The following is a 16,418-nucleotide window of genomic DNA, read 5'->3' as shown; positions in this document are numbered from 1 at the left end:
CCGTGATGGTAACTGGTGAGTGATCTCTCCCTGCCCTTATCACACCCCACAGCCTTTCATTACATTTTCTCTCCCCTTTGGTGAACCCAGCACAATGGGAAACACTTGTCTTTGCTCAGTCTCATGTGTTTCTCAAAGCAAATTTGTTCTTGGGAACATGTGTTTGTGGACACACCTAAACTATGAATTAGTTATAGATTCAGAGACTTTCTCTTCTGGGGCAAGATCCTTTGCTGCAGCTCCTTGGCAGAAACCCAGAGGCCCCCATTCCTGCAGGGTGAGCACAGCAGCTCGGGGGCACAGGACCACCACTCAGCAAGAGATGGCTTGGATTCCCCTTTCCAAGAAAAACAAAGGAATATTACCACAAAAAAGAAAAAAGGAACAATCTCATGAGAAGATAGATACACAGAAAGCAACTCTTGCCAGTTTAAGGCAGTTACTGTGGCAGTTTCCTACCAGCACAGTCAGATCCATCAGAGCTGGTGAGCTGGGGACCAGCCAGGCATGGAAGGGGACTGTCTGACCAGAGCACATTCCTATTCACAGCCTGGTTTCATTAGGTGTGTGATCTCCCTCTCCAGGGCTGGGATCTGTGGCTGGAAAACACATCAGGAGAGCCAGCAAAGGGATCAGACCAGGTTCAGCCCCACAGGTGGCTGTCACCCGGCCTGGGCTCAGCTGGAAATGCTTCCCAGAGGTGCCTGGCACAACAGAGCACTGCTAACCCAGCCCCTGAGCTTGGTTCTACCCAATGCCCACTGTTCTGTTTTGTCTTCAGCAGCAAGGAGAAAACACAAGGAAAATTCAGTGTATAAAATTCTAATTTCACGGAAGTTAAAAATAATAATAACAAAAAAATCCACGCGACCCGCGACAGCCTCCACTAACAGAAAGCAAATGTTGGGAGAAGCCAGTGTGTCTGTGCTTGGTGCTGCTCTGAAAGATTCCCCAAAGCTCCTGGTATGGCTCCTGCACACCCTTCCTTGCTTTGAAACCCCTTCAGTCAGGGGCTTTACCAGTGCTTCTGTCCTGATAGTGGCACCTAGAAATGTCAGCAGCAACAGTGTTTGTCAAGCCCTTTTTCTTTTTCAGTGTTAAAATATTTTTTAAGGTACATATTTAGAAATAATTAACGTGACTTCTTTTCTCCACCAGTGGAACGTGGAGCACAGCCCGACACGGCCAAGTCCATTCTGCCTGGTATGATCTCCTTTATTTAAATAATCACTGCTGAGTTTCTTGCAGCAATCTGTCCCAGTGGAGAGCTCAGAAGCATCTGCGCCGTGGAAGAGCAGCGCTTCCATCAGGCTCTGCAGCTTAATGTGTGCTTCCCCACCAGAGCAGCATTTATCAGGCAACACTACTGTGAGGCTGATTGCTGGAGGGAAGCTTTGAGAACTTGGGTTTTATCCAGCAGGGCTCACAAGTTCTCTCAAATGTTTTCGTCTGCAGGGGGTAAACGAATGCTATTTAGGGAAGAAAGCACCAAAAACTTTTCAGGATGTTAAGTATGTTATGAAGCTGCAAGAGGTTGCTGAGTGCTAAGGAAAGGTGCTGTGAGGAGCACAAGTACATCTGGCCAGTGAATTGGACACGGTAAGTTGGGAAAGCAAGTCCGTGCATGTTGGCACTATTGCTTTTCAGGGCTGTCATCAGAGAGGTGTCACTGTGTGTGAGGCCCTACCTACACTGTTAAAAATCACCCAAGTGCCATTTGTTCAGCCCTGTGAGGATGTAAGTTTTAACATCCTTATTAATATGTGGCTCTGAATGGCTTTGACATACAGTGTAGTGACAACCATAAAATTGTTACAGGTCTGTGCACTTATTACAACAGCATAAACTCTGGATAATTGGGAGGGCACTCTGCAAACTCACTGCTGGGAAATGATTCCTGATACTTAGCCAAAAAAACTTCATTAATCATCATCTTAGGTCTTCTAGTTACCTTTGTCAGACCACTCCTTATGTTCTCTCCTTTTCATCAACACTTGCAGCCTTCAAACACTTGCAGAGTTATCTCCTTGCCACACATCCCTGTGCCCGAGGCAGCTCTGAGAAAGGGGAGTCTGTAACCCTGAACATCAGAAGGCTGAACTCTGTCAATCACCACATTTGCAATTGTAATCCTAACAGGGAAAAAACCCAAACCTCAGAACCCCCTTCAGAGCAGCAGGCCTTTAAACTACAAAAGGCTGGAGTCATGGGAAGAATAATGAGATCGTATTTTGTCAGCAGAATTTTAATCCTGAAATCAAACACGAGCAGGGACTATTCTGCATGGAGAACACACAGGCTCCAGCTTGCTCTCTGCCTTGGCAGAGGGAACATGGTAGCACTTTTTCTCCCAAAAGACCCTTGTCTCCCTTGCATCTTGCACAGGAAATTTAGGGAGGGGGCATGGACTAGTGGAAAAAAAAATAAAGCAAAGAGGAGAACTCAAGTTAATCCTGGCTGTGCTGATGACAGGCAGCAGGATTACTTTGCTTGCCCACAGTGCCTTGGGCTATGAAGGGCTGTCTAAGCTGGCAGCTGAGTTTTGGAGTTTTGTGTAGAAAGATGTTTCCTCTACTTAGAGGAGTTTTAGTGGAATGAAGCCCCATCATTTGAGCAATGCTGGGCTGTTCTTGTTCTGCTCTTGAAGCCCCTGGGGTGAGACCAGTCAAGCTGGGGCACTGCTTTAATTGCCAGTAGAGCTGTTTGGTAGATGGCAAGGGACCCCTGCTGCTCCACCCAGTGGTGTCACAACTCAAAACATGTCTGCCCAACTCTGCTTTCCCGGAAAAAAATCCTCACATTCATCACTGCCTAGTACTGACAGGCCTTAAAAATCAGAGGACATGCAGCTGAAGCCTCCGAGTCACTTCCATCTGATGACAGGCTCAAGTTACCCTTGACTCCAGACATGGCTGTGCAATCCCATTTCTCAACTCTAACAATTAGATAACACTGAGGATTTACAATCCCACTGTGGGACAGTCACATGTTAGCCTTACCAGTCACCAGTCTTCAAGATCCCCCAGGCCATCAAATGGATTGAAGCAGAGTGTGAAACATGGAGAAAAGGGTATGAATTGAAATTCAGAGGATATCTGATACCTTGTAAATAACAAGTCTGATTCTGCGAACCATGGGCTGACATCATGCTATATATCAATGCCTTCTCAGGGAAAACTGTCTGCTTTGCAACAAAAATGTGTGTTGAGAGGGGAAAAAAATCCCAAACCAGCAAGGATGAAAGCAAGAAGAATGAAAACAGTTGCAGATACAAAGCAGAGAAGATGATTTATAAGTGTTCACGCAATTTCTGCTTTGTCAAGGCTGATCTTTTCAGGTATTCCTTCTTTGTCTTGTGTGTATTTCAAACACAGACAAGGTTTAGCTGGAAGGAAGCCAGTATCCAGCCTCAGGCAATGATTAGTGAATCCATTTGGAGGAGCACACTTATCTTTGACAGACAGAGAGATTTCCAGGAGTCAGATATATTGGCAGCTGTCAGAATGAGAGACTGGAAATTTACAGCCCAAATCACCATTGAGCTCATCCACCAGAAGGCACTGGCACAAAATTTTCAGACTCACACCTTCCTGCAGCCAGGTCTGAGGGTTCATACGTGCAATTTTATTCTTCTTTGCCCACTCTGCACACGCTGGGTTTATCTCTGTAGGATTCACGTGGGTGTATTACCTCGTGTACCAGGGGCAGGCAGGCAGACTAACACAGCACTGCTCCAAGGGCAAATTGCTGCTTTCCCAGCCAGAATTGCAGACCCCTGGACCCAGTTAACTCGTGAAGACCTCCCTCAGGTACAGAACTTGGGGCACTGAGCCACCCATTCACACAGGCAAGGACAGATCAACGCTCTAACCAGAGGCTGATTGGTCCTGAGGATGAAAGCACTGAAAGAAAGCGCCCCCAAACTCCATGGGACATTCCAGGGAGGAGCTGCCTCCCGCCTACCTGAAGCCCTGGGGACAGACACAGGTGTAGCCATTGACAGCATCCACACACAGGGCTCCGTGGCGGCACTTGTGGCCCACGCAGTCATCATCATCGACTTCGCAGTGCTTGCCGCTGTAGCCCGGCAAGCACTCGCATCTGAAAGGCAAGAGGGTCGCTGTTAATGGCTTGTTTCCACACTCACAACAACAGCACACGCAGGCAGCCCAGCACCAGTCTGATCTGAGGTGGGGAGGGGTTAGCAATTACTCCTGGCAGCACCAAGCAGGATTCCTGCCATCAGAAGCGCTCAGGTCCCTCCTGGCTGGCTGCACTTGAGGTTCGGCAATCTGCTGAAATTCAAGCTGAGCAAAGCAACACCCTGCTACAGCTTTTCCTCAGCCAAGTCTGTGGAGAAGGGTGATCACACAGTTGTCTCCCAATTGTGCTAAAGATGACAACATCTTCCCTAACCTCACAGACTCGAAGGGCAATATTCTGCCAGGGCAGTGGCTCTGATGCTTTTGCGGGTGCTGAGTGTCTGAGGTTGACCCTGTGCAGCTCCACAGAGCACAGGAAGGTCCCGCCTTCCAAATGGAAGCAGTCTGCAAACAGGCCATAAAATTCAGCAAATCTAAAGGAAAAGACTATTGGTTTTGAGACCACCACCTGTTTGCCATTCAGTTGCAAGGCAAAACGCTGCTGCAGCTATGGAAAGTTGTCTTTGCAGCCAGTCCTTTCCTGTGGTGACACTCAGGCAAAGCCTGTACCTGCTGCTGTGGGGGAACACTGTTCACAGGAACATCACCATGGGATGTACCCAAGCCTGCAGACATTGCCTTTTGTTTTTATACAATTCTCAAGTTAGCTGCACGAAGGCTGCGTCAGCATTTCTATTTATAAGAAGTCTTGCAGAAGTTTATAACCTGACAATAGAAAATGCATCCCAAAGTCTCTGACTTGGATCTGATCTTTTGGGATTGCTGAGCAGCCTTTTTTTTGAATCTATACTGCAGACAATGTTTAGTCATGAACATTCTTTAGTCCATAAAACAAATTTTACTCCTCCCAGTTGGATGTTGTTGCACATCTGGAAAAAAAAAGGCAAACCACTTCAACCAAAACAAGGGAAGAGCTACAGTTAATTTAGCAATAAAAGAGAGGTCTGTGCTCTTGCTAGAGCCTCATAGTTGGACTCAGAGTGGCTGCCACTGAGAGCTGAAAGAGGAGAGACATTATAAAACTGAGGGAGGCAGCACCAGGAGCAAAACTACTGCTCCATCAATCTATTCCTCCTCCTCCTCCCTGCCAGCAGCCTGGTGGGGTAAGTGCAGGAGGAAGCACCTTCTTCAGAGGAACTGGACACATGGGAGCCATGAGGGAAAATATTTCCACTTTGCAGGCAGCAGTCACTGTGCTGACTTTGGTTCCCAGTGACAGTGTGTGGCTCCTGGCCACTGCCCAGCTCACCAGGGCAAGGCAGTGAGGGGGGTGGCACTTGCCAGAGTGCAGCAGCGTGTCCTGTGTGTGCCAATGGCCACGGAGCAGCTGCCACAGCACTGGGGCTACTGCAGCCACTGAGAATGTGACCTGCAGTCTCCACTTCAAAATGTGGCTTCTGACTGGCTCAAGGAGGGGAGCAAACTGTGCATCTGTGGCTGTCAGGTGGATAAGGTTGGGCCAGATCCATACACTTCTCATCTCCTCCCTCTCTGCAGGAGAGGTCCCACCACAACCCTCCACAGCCACAGGAGGGTTGATGTCCCAGCTCTGCACACCTGAATTGCCTTTTTTACACCTTGGTGGCTCAGGGAATACTGTGATTAACATCCTGGAGATGACAAAACAGAGCAAAAAGCAAAAGGTGTTCCTTCCCCAAACCCTAAGAAGTGGGCAGCATTTTCTGGCAGCATTGCAGTCACACCTGCAAGGAAATAATGTCAATCAAAGGACTTTGTAGGGGGAATTGGCAGCGTTTAATCCTGTTGCTTTTTATTGATCCCTGCAGTCCTAATATAAAGTGATGTAATAATGAACGATGTGCAGTTCCTTATTCGGGGCTGCCATGCATCAATTTTATGATGTGTATTGGCTATCTCAGTAATGACAGAACCACCACTTTTCTCTGCAGGGCTGCATTAAATCAGCATTTTAAGCTGTCAGGTAATAATTCCAAGCTTTAGAATAATAAACTATATTTATACCATGCTCCAACATCAATACAGTGAATGGAAAAACATGCTCCTTTTCTGAAGTGGTTTTTTTTTTTTTTTTTTTTTTGGAAGTAATTTCATTGTGTTAAATAGTATTTTTTGGTTGATTTTTGTTTTGTTTTGTTTTCTGGCATACAGAAAGCTACTCTTCTTCTATAGTAACAGCACAATAAAGATGTGGAGGCTGGAAGGGAGAAAAGCCACCTGCAATTTTAGCTCAGAAAACAAAGAGCTCTGTGCAGCCAAAGAGACACTGAAATAGTCCAGTTTGCTTCCAAGTTTGGCTTTTCCTTTAGAAAGGTGGAATTCCTTTTGTGTCAGTCTCCACTGAGCTCTTGGTGTGTCCCAGCTAGGCTGAAGCTACCACAAAACACCTGCCTGGAGTGCAGCAGGTGAGAAATTCACCCCATGAGTTCCTCACCCAGACTCTTCCCAGAAAACCACCCCAGGTGTCTCCCCCACCAGGGAATGATGGCATGGTAGCTCCATCCTTATCCCACACAGTGCCAGCAAGGGATTAGGTATCAATCAGTAGAAGTATGATGCAGTAAAGAGGGTGGCAAAGAAACCTTCATGTTCAAATCCTGGTAAGAGAGTAATTTATGTGATTAGATCAGTTATCTCACTTCCCAGTGACCATCTGACAGCACTACCATTGAAATCTTGTGTTCTGTTACAGCTCTGTGGTGATGGCAACACTCCCAGTATCAGAGAGAGCCTAAAACCACGTCCAGTAGTATTTAAAATCTTGGCCTATCCAAGGGCATTTGCATCTGCACTCAATGTTTGTTGCATTAAAGCCGTGAATCATGGCTGCTATTGCAGGGCCAGAATAGAATTTCCCTCCCCAGATCAATAAATAACTTGGCTACCTATTTTTTTCCCCGTCTTCATCATCTTTTCTTCCCTCTGCAGAGTTGTGGACTGACTAGAGCTGAGGGCAGGACAGACAGACTGACTGGTGTCCTTGCTGCCACCCTCACTGGTGTGTCCTGCTCACGTGCCCAGGGCACAAACAGCTCAGGATCAAGCCTGAATCCTGCCATTAATATTCCCTGCCTCTGGAAGGAGACAGAGGACTGGTACCTGAGCTTGACTCCTTCTGCCTGCAGCATTATCCTGCACCATGACACGCTAAGTGGATGGAACATCCCAGGTCAGCAGATCAGGCTGCCCAAGGGATCAGCTACAGCACAGGACCAGAGCTGCTGCTTTCAGTGAGCCCCAGCAGCAGCCACAGCTCACTGCGAGAACTGCTGAGGGCTCTCAGCCCATTTCTGAACGGTTTGGTGCCACTAAAGCATGAGAGAAATAGCAATACTTGCACAACTCTACATTCAAGGCCGGGCAGGCACCTTCACATCTCAGTTCTGGCTGCTAGAAAGCAAAATGGGAGAGGAGGAGTAAAGAAATCAGGGATTTTTATGCAACTTCTGTGAATAGTGGAAGGAATAACATGAAAAATATCATATTTCTATGCATAGAAAAATATCATATTTCTAAATTTAGAAAAACAAATTTTCTATATTATTTCTATATATAGTTTTGCTATATTTAGAAAATACTCATAAGTAGTTATTAACCCCCTCAAGGGTTAATGGCCCCACTGTGAAGAACACTTTTCTAGCAAGCACTTGAAAAAAAGTGTCTTCTTTGCTGAAATTATTTGGGTGGCAGGTATGAAAATGCTTGCAGCAAGAGTAAAACCATTCAGGGCCAGACCTGTCTCCATCTCTTCCTTCATCTCATAACATGATGCAGCTACTGGATTAACCAAATGCTGGATTAACAGGGAATGAAACCTGGAAAGAACAGCAGGGACTATTTATGTTCCAGCACACAGCTCCTTATCCTGGTCATTTCAGGAACCACCCTAATCATTTAATAGCTTCATCTTCTTCAAGATTTGGAAACATTTCTGCCTGGAGGCTTTTCACCCAAAAGAAAGGCCTGACTGCCCAGCTGCCCACCATCTCTGAAATTAAGGTTCATTTCCTTTTAGCTCTCCTGAAAGGTCCTGTGTATCAATTTACACTATTCTGACAGTCTGGTGGCTTCACAGGACACAATCTGACCCCAGCTGTGAGTGACCAGGAAGGCCAAAGACCACCCCTCTCCTGGGACATACTGGGTGTGCTCCATAGAATCCCAGGAGGGAGCACCCAGGACTGGATGATGGCTGGGAGAACAAGCTCAGGGGAAGGTGCAGAATGCAGCTCACCCTGCACTGCACTCTCCTGGATTTGTCTCTCTTTCTTACTTTGATTCAAAGATCTTTTCCTGACAAACTTTCCACAGAGCTTGGCTTTTCAACTGGCTGTCTCCATTTGCTAAATTGCTCTGAAATTCCCTCTCCACACAAGAGATGAGCACTGCTGCTGTGCACCTCTCAGAACTCCCCAACCCTCCAGATGTTTTACTGCCATTTAACACACGAGCCTTTATTTTGTCCCCTGTGAAACAGGCAGTGTCATTGCCAACAGGTAAATGCAAACACAGACTTCAACAAATCCCACATGAGCCAAGCAAGGCCAATGGAAAAGGTGGGTCCTGAGTGAGAGCCCTCCAGCTCTGGATCTGTTAAGGCTCCTGTTATGCTGCTTGAATTTATAAATGCAGTAAGGAACACATAAGGAAACTGTCCTTGGCTTCTGAAGCAGGTTAAGATACTTTGCAGTGACTGTTCTGTAAGTTCTCCTTTTGCCATGCTCTCTTCCAGAATAATTTCTCTGCTCTGAGGGTATGTTCATTATTTTCAAGTAAACCACAGAAAGCTAGAAATGTATGTATTCATTAAAGATAAAATCTGACACGGTCTGGATTATATATAGTCTTGCATTATTTGAGTTAATTTTGGTCATTTTTGCCCCCAACTCATTGCCAGTTCAACCCCAGCCAAGCCAATGGATGGATCTGCCCAGTGTGCTCACCTGGTTCCTTTGTCAAGGGGAACACATTTGGACTCATGTTGGCAGGGGTTTAGGTCAGGAACACAGTGGTTGATCACCTCATCACACAGCTCACCTGAGGAAAGAGAAAAGCAATAAAGCTGTAACACAACCTGGACAACCCCAAACTCCCATGGTATCCAGGGATGGCCAATCTCCCTCAGTGGAGACAGCTCAGTAGTTCAGCTGGAAGTGACAACACAACTTGTTGAGACTTCATTAAATTGGGCTCCTCTGACCTACAGTGACCGCAGTGTTTCTGTCCCAGGGATTTGAAAGGCTGGTATAGAAAATACTGACATGTAAACTCCACTCGGAGACAGACAAGGGATCAAATGGGCAGTTCCCGACCCAGAACCTCTTATTTCAAAGCGAGGAAGTGACACAAAAGTGAAGTTGCTCATTAGACCGTAACATTTTCACACGGACACATATTTTAGCCACAGTTAATCCTCTGCCAAAGGAGTCAATTGGACATCACTCTGCAGAAGAAAAACAACCCACAAAGCTTCCCCCCTCCCGAACCTCTGTGACTCTCCATAATAGGAACCAGCTTTAGGGCTGCATGTAATTATAAAACATTCACTATTTATAAGAGAAGTACTAGCTCCATTGTGCTCACAGGGGATGATGTCTTTTCAGAAAAAAAAAAAAATCCATCACATGTAAGCTCAGCTCAGCTGTTTCTAGGTATGGTGTGTAACATGCCATGAACCTCCCTGGATTTGTATAAATTTTAATAATTAATAGCTGCAGAATGTTCAAACCCAGATAGTTTATTTAAATACAATCCTTCTCTGAGTCCTAAATTATTAGGTCACACTTCAGTACCCCAGGATTTGAGATCCAGCCAAAGACCACAGAAATTGTTGCCTTCCCCAGAATCCAACCTACCCCACACCTCCCAGAGCCTTGCAGAAAAAGCAAAGGTCAGGTAGTCTCAACATGGAAACCCTCAAAAGCTGCAGTCCCAAAGTCCCAATGTGCAGCTCTATCAGAAGAGCACATCTGCAGCGTTTCAGGGTTATACAGATTTTTCTGTGCCTGTACACAGCACATACCATCACATAAGCAAACAGTGGATAGTGTGGGAAAAAGGATAACGTGGGAGGCACTGGAGGGCTGGCAGTGTTCTGGCAGCATTTTCACGGAGCTGCAGCTCCACCTGCCTTGGAAGAAACTCAAAAATCCTTACGTTTCTCTACACTCCAGTGGCTACGGAGAAACACTTGAAAACACAAGCCAAGCAAACCACAAAGGTCAAAATTCAGATGGAAAACGCAAATGAGAACCATCCATCTCTTATCAGTTTTGTGATGTGGCAGGGGTGTCTGAGAGCACAATTTTGAGGATGACTCCGGTGCTGATAGGTATGGTTTAAGTTGTTAACTGCCCCAGCTGCTAATGCTCAGTCAGGTTATTTCTCCCACATGTCCAGCCTCCCTACAGTACAAGCTACATCTCTCTTGGTAAAACCCTTCATATTAGAAGGGAAGTATGATATGTGTTTGCAAAAATTACCCAATTGTTTTTGTGTGTTTCAAACGTGGAATATCTGCTATGCCTTCTTTTTGAGAGCTCTCAGGCATAAATGAGACAGTGGAGCAAGAACACAAGCCGTGAGAGGGGGCACCACCGGCACAGACCCTGTACCCATGTGCCACATCCCGCTCGTGACTCATTAGTGGGCTGGGTTTGGCAATAGTGGGGAGGTCTGGCGTGGCAACCTGCAGTTTATTGTTCATAGTATCAGTTCTAAGACACCCAGTTCCATCTGGAGCCAAGGAATCCCAGGAAGTCACCACCACGAAACACTACCAAGACTTTTTACAGCCCTGCAGAAATCCTGGGCAAACGTAACAAAGGTATCCAGCTCAGGAAAGGGGAAATGCCAGAGAAACTGAGCACTGCAGATCCATGGGAACCAGGGAAACAGAGCATTCACTGGCCTTGAGGTTTGCCACTGTACTTTATTACTCCTCAAAAGCAACTGGAGATGCTCAAGGCTTACCACAATAAACCTGTCTGTCGCTGGGGACAGCTATTGACACTTTGAAGTGGCAGAACTGGAGATAGGTCTGTTTACTGCAATCCCCAAATCCACAGCCCACCAACCCTCCCAAATACTAACAAGCAAGGGGACTCCCTTGGACCTGAAGAGCAGCAGGTCAGACCTTGCTCTGATGCTTGGAACAACTTCCAGTTTGTCATCTTGGAATTCCCCACCTCCCTGGGGTGCTACGAATCTTATGTGAAAATAAACATGAAAAAACCCTAATTGGCTGGTGACATTAAAAGGACAAAATGAGCTAAAGCTGGAAATATTTTTGGAAGACCATTGAATACCTGGATACAGTGTGGACAGATGCCTTCAACTATGCTCCCACTGAAAACGGACAATACATACTTCTGAAGTTTCTTTTTTTTTTTCTGTTTTGCTTTGTTTTGAAGAAAAGGAAACAGGCTTTAAAAAAATATGAACAGTTTCAAAACTCTCAAAGGAAACCATAATTCTTCTTAAAGTATTCTTCTGAACAGTCTTGACAAGTGCTTAGAGATCCAGTAAAAATCTCCCCAAATGTCAAATATTATGACTCACCGTGTCATTCTAAAGACACCACTATCAAAATGTAGGAGAATTCTAGGCTAGGTACCAAACACAGCATCCAAAAAAATGATATTTTTCATGCAAAACTTGGAACATTTAAGGATCCTTCCTGTTATTTTTCCCATCTATCACTCATTAGGGAGTTCACTTGGGAACGCCTTGCAACTCGAGCAGCCTCATCTCAGGAAGAGAATTCTTCTGGGTCATTATTGCAGGCCCCACCAGTGTTCAGTAGACACTGCAGAAAGCATGCCAGGGAAATAAAACACTTTCTGAAAATAAAAAAAAAAAACAACCCAAGGCACCAGCTACACAAAGTCTTTCCCTCCCATGTTTTATTCACTCAGAAAATATCTGGGCCAAAAAAATCTGCCCTCAGACCTGAGAGTGCAACATTCATTGGTCTCTTTAATGTCAGAATCAGAGGAAAAATCTGATCCTCTGTTTTTTTGGAGTGACACAGAGCTGCTTCTCTGTGCAGCAATGAAAAGGCCAGTCCAAGTTTCTCAGTGGAGAGTTATGTGAAAACCTAAAAACAAACTGGACATTCAGCCTAGTCCAGCTCCTAGCAGCACTGATTCTCTTTGTGGAAGATAATCTGATTGTGCTTAAAACAAGAGAAAACTTCAGTGTAATGCTTTCCCAAATGTGGAAAACAATCCAACCTCCCCCTTTTCCTCTCTCCTACACATTCTCAAATCAGAGCTCTAGTTTGGGTATGCATGGTTTTTGAAGTGCTTATATAAAATGGACTGGGAAACCACAGCTATATTTCTTTTTTAATCAGTTAAGCATTTTTAGTCTTAAATAATGAAGGAAGCACTCTGATCTACCACAAAAAAAAAAAAAAAAAAAAACTGCAGTTTTCAGACTGGAACCAAGGTATACTGAGAGGTGGAACAGTAACAGGTGGATCTGTCATTGCTGCTGACTCATGAATTACCAAAAAAAAGGGGAAAAAAATCTCCAAACAATAGCAAAGGTATTGCCCTTTTGAAACTACCTCCCTTGTCCCCTTCACCAGCACTGATTGTTGTCTTGAAAAACCACAGCAAAACTTTTTTTTTTTTTGCCTCATGCAACATTTTCCTGGTCTTATTTTTCAGCAAAATCCTGAATTTCACGGGGCTTTCCACAGGGCTCACTGCTTATGAACAGCTGCCAAGAAACATGCTTAGGCTTTTCTATAGCCTTCCCCACGTCTCAGAACGAAGCCAAAACAACAATAGAGCAATAAAGAGGACTTTTACACACAGTTTAATAATCATCTTTCTTTTTTCCGTTCTGTGCTGTCATGAGAGCTATTTATTTCATGCCCCATTAGACTTTTAAAGCCAGGATCCAAGTTACACTATTTCTCCTTAATCAGTAAAAGAGAAACTGGATGCAGTAGAAGTATTTTACTTATTTATCTGTAAGTGGAACTGCAGTTCTGAAAAGACAATTCAGAGTACCAGTTTGCAACCAATGAGTTCAATGATTTTTCTTTTGTTCCATATGTCACTCGGGTGATACTTTGTTCTGTCATTCAGAGCATTCAAGAAATAATTGATGAAGCAACAGAGAAAATATTCCTGTCCTTAACGCTAAAGAAGTAAATTTTAGCAGGACTGGGAAGATGAGCAGTAAAAACAGTGTCAAGAATTTCACAATATTACTCAAGAAAAGGAACGTGCCTGCAGTGAGGAAAGGATGGGGAAAGCCTGGCCTGTATCCACAAAGAAAATACTTCCAGGCTGGACAGGGTGATGCTTAAATAGTGCGTTGCAACGTTCTGAACTTTGCCAGGTAAGTCAGAATGGAACTCTTGTCTTTACTGCTAATAAAAAAATCCTGTGTTTTTCTTCTAAGAGATTACTCAGTTGATATCTAATAATTTGTACCGGAAGAAATGTCTTCCCTATCTTGTTTTCCCCTGTTCTCTTTTCGGTCATTAAAAAGAAGTCAGCGCCAGTTGGAAATTTCAGAACACTGAACCCAAAAATGGTTGGGTGGAACAGACATAGGATGTTCCTCCAGGAATGTAATTCAGTAAGGAATGTTGTTGATGTTTGATGAAATTGATTTGAGACTCATCTTAGAAAATAAATTTAAAACAAAAAAAAAGAAATTTTTTTACTTCCAAGCTGTTTCAACTTGCAAAGAACAAACGAGAAACTCTGTGAAAATCCTTCTGTAGCAAAGGCTGCCATGTTAGATATCAAAACATAAAGGAAATAACCTGGAATGCACTCTAGCAGAGTTCTTTCAGCAGGATTACTGAAGTTTGCTCTTGCTTGATCAACACTGCCCACAGTCCTTAGTAGGCAAGGAACTAAGAGTTACTTTGTGCTTTTTATCCTGTGTTAGTTCTTAAAATCTCCAGAGTTTTCACTTACCAAGTTTTGACCTGTTAAGTGGGAACCTGAAGTTAGATTCCACATCAGGATTCCCACAGTGGCTTGTTTTTCAGAATCAAGGAGCAATTACCTCGAATCTTGAGGTTTAACAAAAGGATAATGGATAAAACAAGATCTGAGGATGGAAATAATGATCCTTTCACTATTTCAGAATCCTGAAGAAGGTATGTGTTCTAGTTCTATGCAGTGCCAAAGCATGAAAACCCATATTCAACATCCCAAATGCCACACACACAATGCAGTCTGTGAGACAGTAACTAACCCAGACAATTTCCAATGCTCCTACAAGGTGCATTATCCCTCAGAACCACTGTGACTGTAATAGATCCTGATTTTGCTGGACTCCCTAAATTTGTGAGCTGTACTTCTTTATATGTATACCTTCCAATTTGTCTGGAATCTGTCAGGGATTGATTCAGTTATTCACACAATCCAGTGCATCCAGTCACACCTGAGATGTAGCATGTTATCTGAGATGTCCTTCCAGAGCTGGCAGGGAGGACACTGGACACACTGTAGATTCATATAGTCTGAACATGGGGATGGGGAATTGGGGTTGTGGTCTGTTCAAAACTCTTTGTCTCCTCCTCATGCTGTTCCCCTGCTCCAGCATGGGCTAAATCCCATGGGACACAGTCCTTCGTGACCTTCTCCAACGTGGGTCCTTCCCTCAGGCTGCAGTTCTTCAAGAACTGCTCCATCATGGGTCCCTTTTGTGGGATACAGTTTTTCAGGAGCAGACTGAAGGGACACAATTCCTGCCAGAAAACCTGGCTCCTGCCTGGGCTCCTCCTCTCCATGGGCTGCAGCTCCTGCCAGGAGCCTGCTCCTTGCACGGGCTCTCCCTGGGCTGCAGGGGCACAGCCTGCCTCACTGTGGCCTTCATGGGAGCCTTCCCTCCTCTTTGTCACTGGCCTTGCTGTTTGCATGGTTGCTTCTCTCACATCTTTTCATCAGCATTGTTGCTGGGCTCAGCTTTGGGCAGTGGCAGGTCTGAGAGGGGAGCAGCTCCTGATCTCTTCTCACAGCAGCCACCCCTACAGCCTCCCTCCTCCCCTGCCACCAAAACCTTGCCACGTGAACCCAACACAGTCCTTGAACCAAGGGAGGTCTCTGAAGAACACTTCATATGCAGAAAGATTTGCTTCTTTCCCACTGTGCTTCTTCCCAGATTGGATTTAAAGAATTGTACATCCCATTTGAGGATGATTTCATCCCACCCATCCTTTAGGACAGCAGTAGCTGACATTCCATTTTCTTATAGATATGCTGTTTCCTGATGAACAAAGAGAAATTGTCTGGTATATCTTATTCCACAAACATGACACTTTACATTTTACAGATGGGAATTTGACCAGAGGAAATCCTGGAGCTGGAACACTCCAGCATAACAGGACACCCATACTGAGGCTGAAGACAGGCTGCAGCTCTGCCAGTTACTGTGCTGCTTCCTCCTTTAGTCCCAGTAGATGAGATAAGAGACTCCAATCTGATAGCAATGACATGTGGTTCTCTTCTAGAAAAACAGGGCTGGAAATGGGCTTAGGCTTTTGAACAAAGCCAAAACCTTCCAACTCTTCCAGCACTTCTCATTCCTAGTTACACAACTGGGGAACGTGGGTGCCTTTTTATGTTCTGCACAGAAAGCAAACACACTTCATATTTGCCAAGTAACTAAAACTGAGACACTTCCATGTAAGGCAGCACTCCTTCAAATAAAAGGAAGAAAATACACCAAACTCTGACCACAGTTTTCACTGTTTGTCTCGGGGAAGTTATAGCTAAAGCTCCAAAATCTAAAAGAAGCTGATAGTTAAGTACTTGTTTAAATCTTCAGCGTTTATTGGGCAGTCCATATCCTTGTGGCTGAACCACACTACCTCAAACTTTCCTGCTTCTCTATCAAACATGCAGTTAAAAACTCACAGGGTGGAAAAAGCAGCTACAGAGCCACGATCCACCTCAGCCCCGTCCAGCGGTCACTGCTGCCTGTCCTGGGGACGGTGTCACATCATCTCACCACGGTCGTGGTGGGAGAGCTCCAGCACAGGGTCAGCCACCCCACAGCTGCCTTCCCTAGGGCTGTTTGGCTGGTCTGGGTGCTTGGCTCTGGCCAGGCAGCGTCACCACAACGGGATAAACTGGGAAAAGGGCCCACAATCACTAACAGGGAATTCTGCTCTGTCTAAAAACAGCATAGCTGCAAAAATCTCAGATACCATCTACCACAGGACACCACAAGGTCCCCTAAGGTAAAACAGATCTTAGCCTTCTCTTCCAAACACATCAAAACAGAAATAGTTTCTAG

The 16,418-nt window shown here is 45.1% G+C and overlaps 1 protein-coding gene across 2 annotated transcripts in view; it reads right to left on the bottom strand.

The window, feature by feature from the left end:
• Window positions 1–16,418, bottom strand: part of SLIT3 (slit guidance ligand 3) — a 472,700-nt gene that overhangs the window by 27,494 nt on the left and 428,788 nt on the right. For both annotated transcript variants that reach the window (XM_050312542.1, XM_050312543.1), the window contains 2 exons: window positions 9,086–9,179; window positions 3,964–4,101 (listed from right to left, as the gene is read on the bottom strand). In XM_050312542.1, coding sequence (XP_050168499.1) covers window positions 3,964–4,101; window positions 9,086–9,179 — 232 coding nt within the window. The remainder of the gene's footprint in view (window positions 1–3,963; window positions 4,102–9,085; window positions 9,180–16,418) is intronic.

This window comes from Myiozetetes cayanensis, unplaced genomic scaffold (assembly GCF_022539395.1).
Source record: "Myiozetetes cayanensis isolate MyiCay16 unplaced genomic scaffold, myiCay2020 scf17, whole genome shotgun sequence".
NCBI classification, from domain to species: Eukaryota; Metazoa; Chordata; class Aves; order Passeriformes; family Tyrannidae; genus Myiozetetes; species Myiozetetes cayanensis.
Note: the sequence above shows the minus strand (reverse complement) of the source record. Positions and strands in the feature narration are given on the sequence as shown.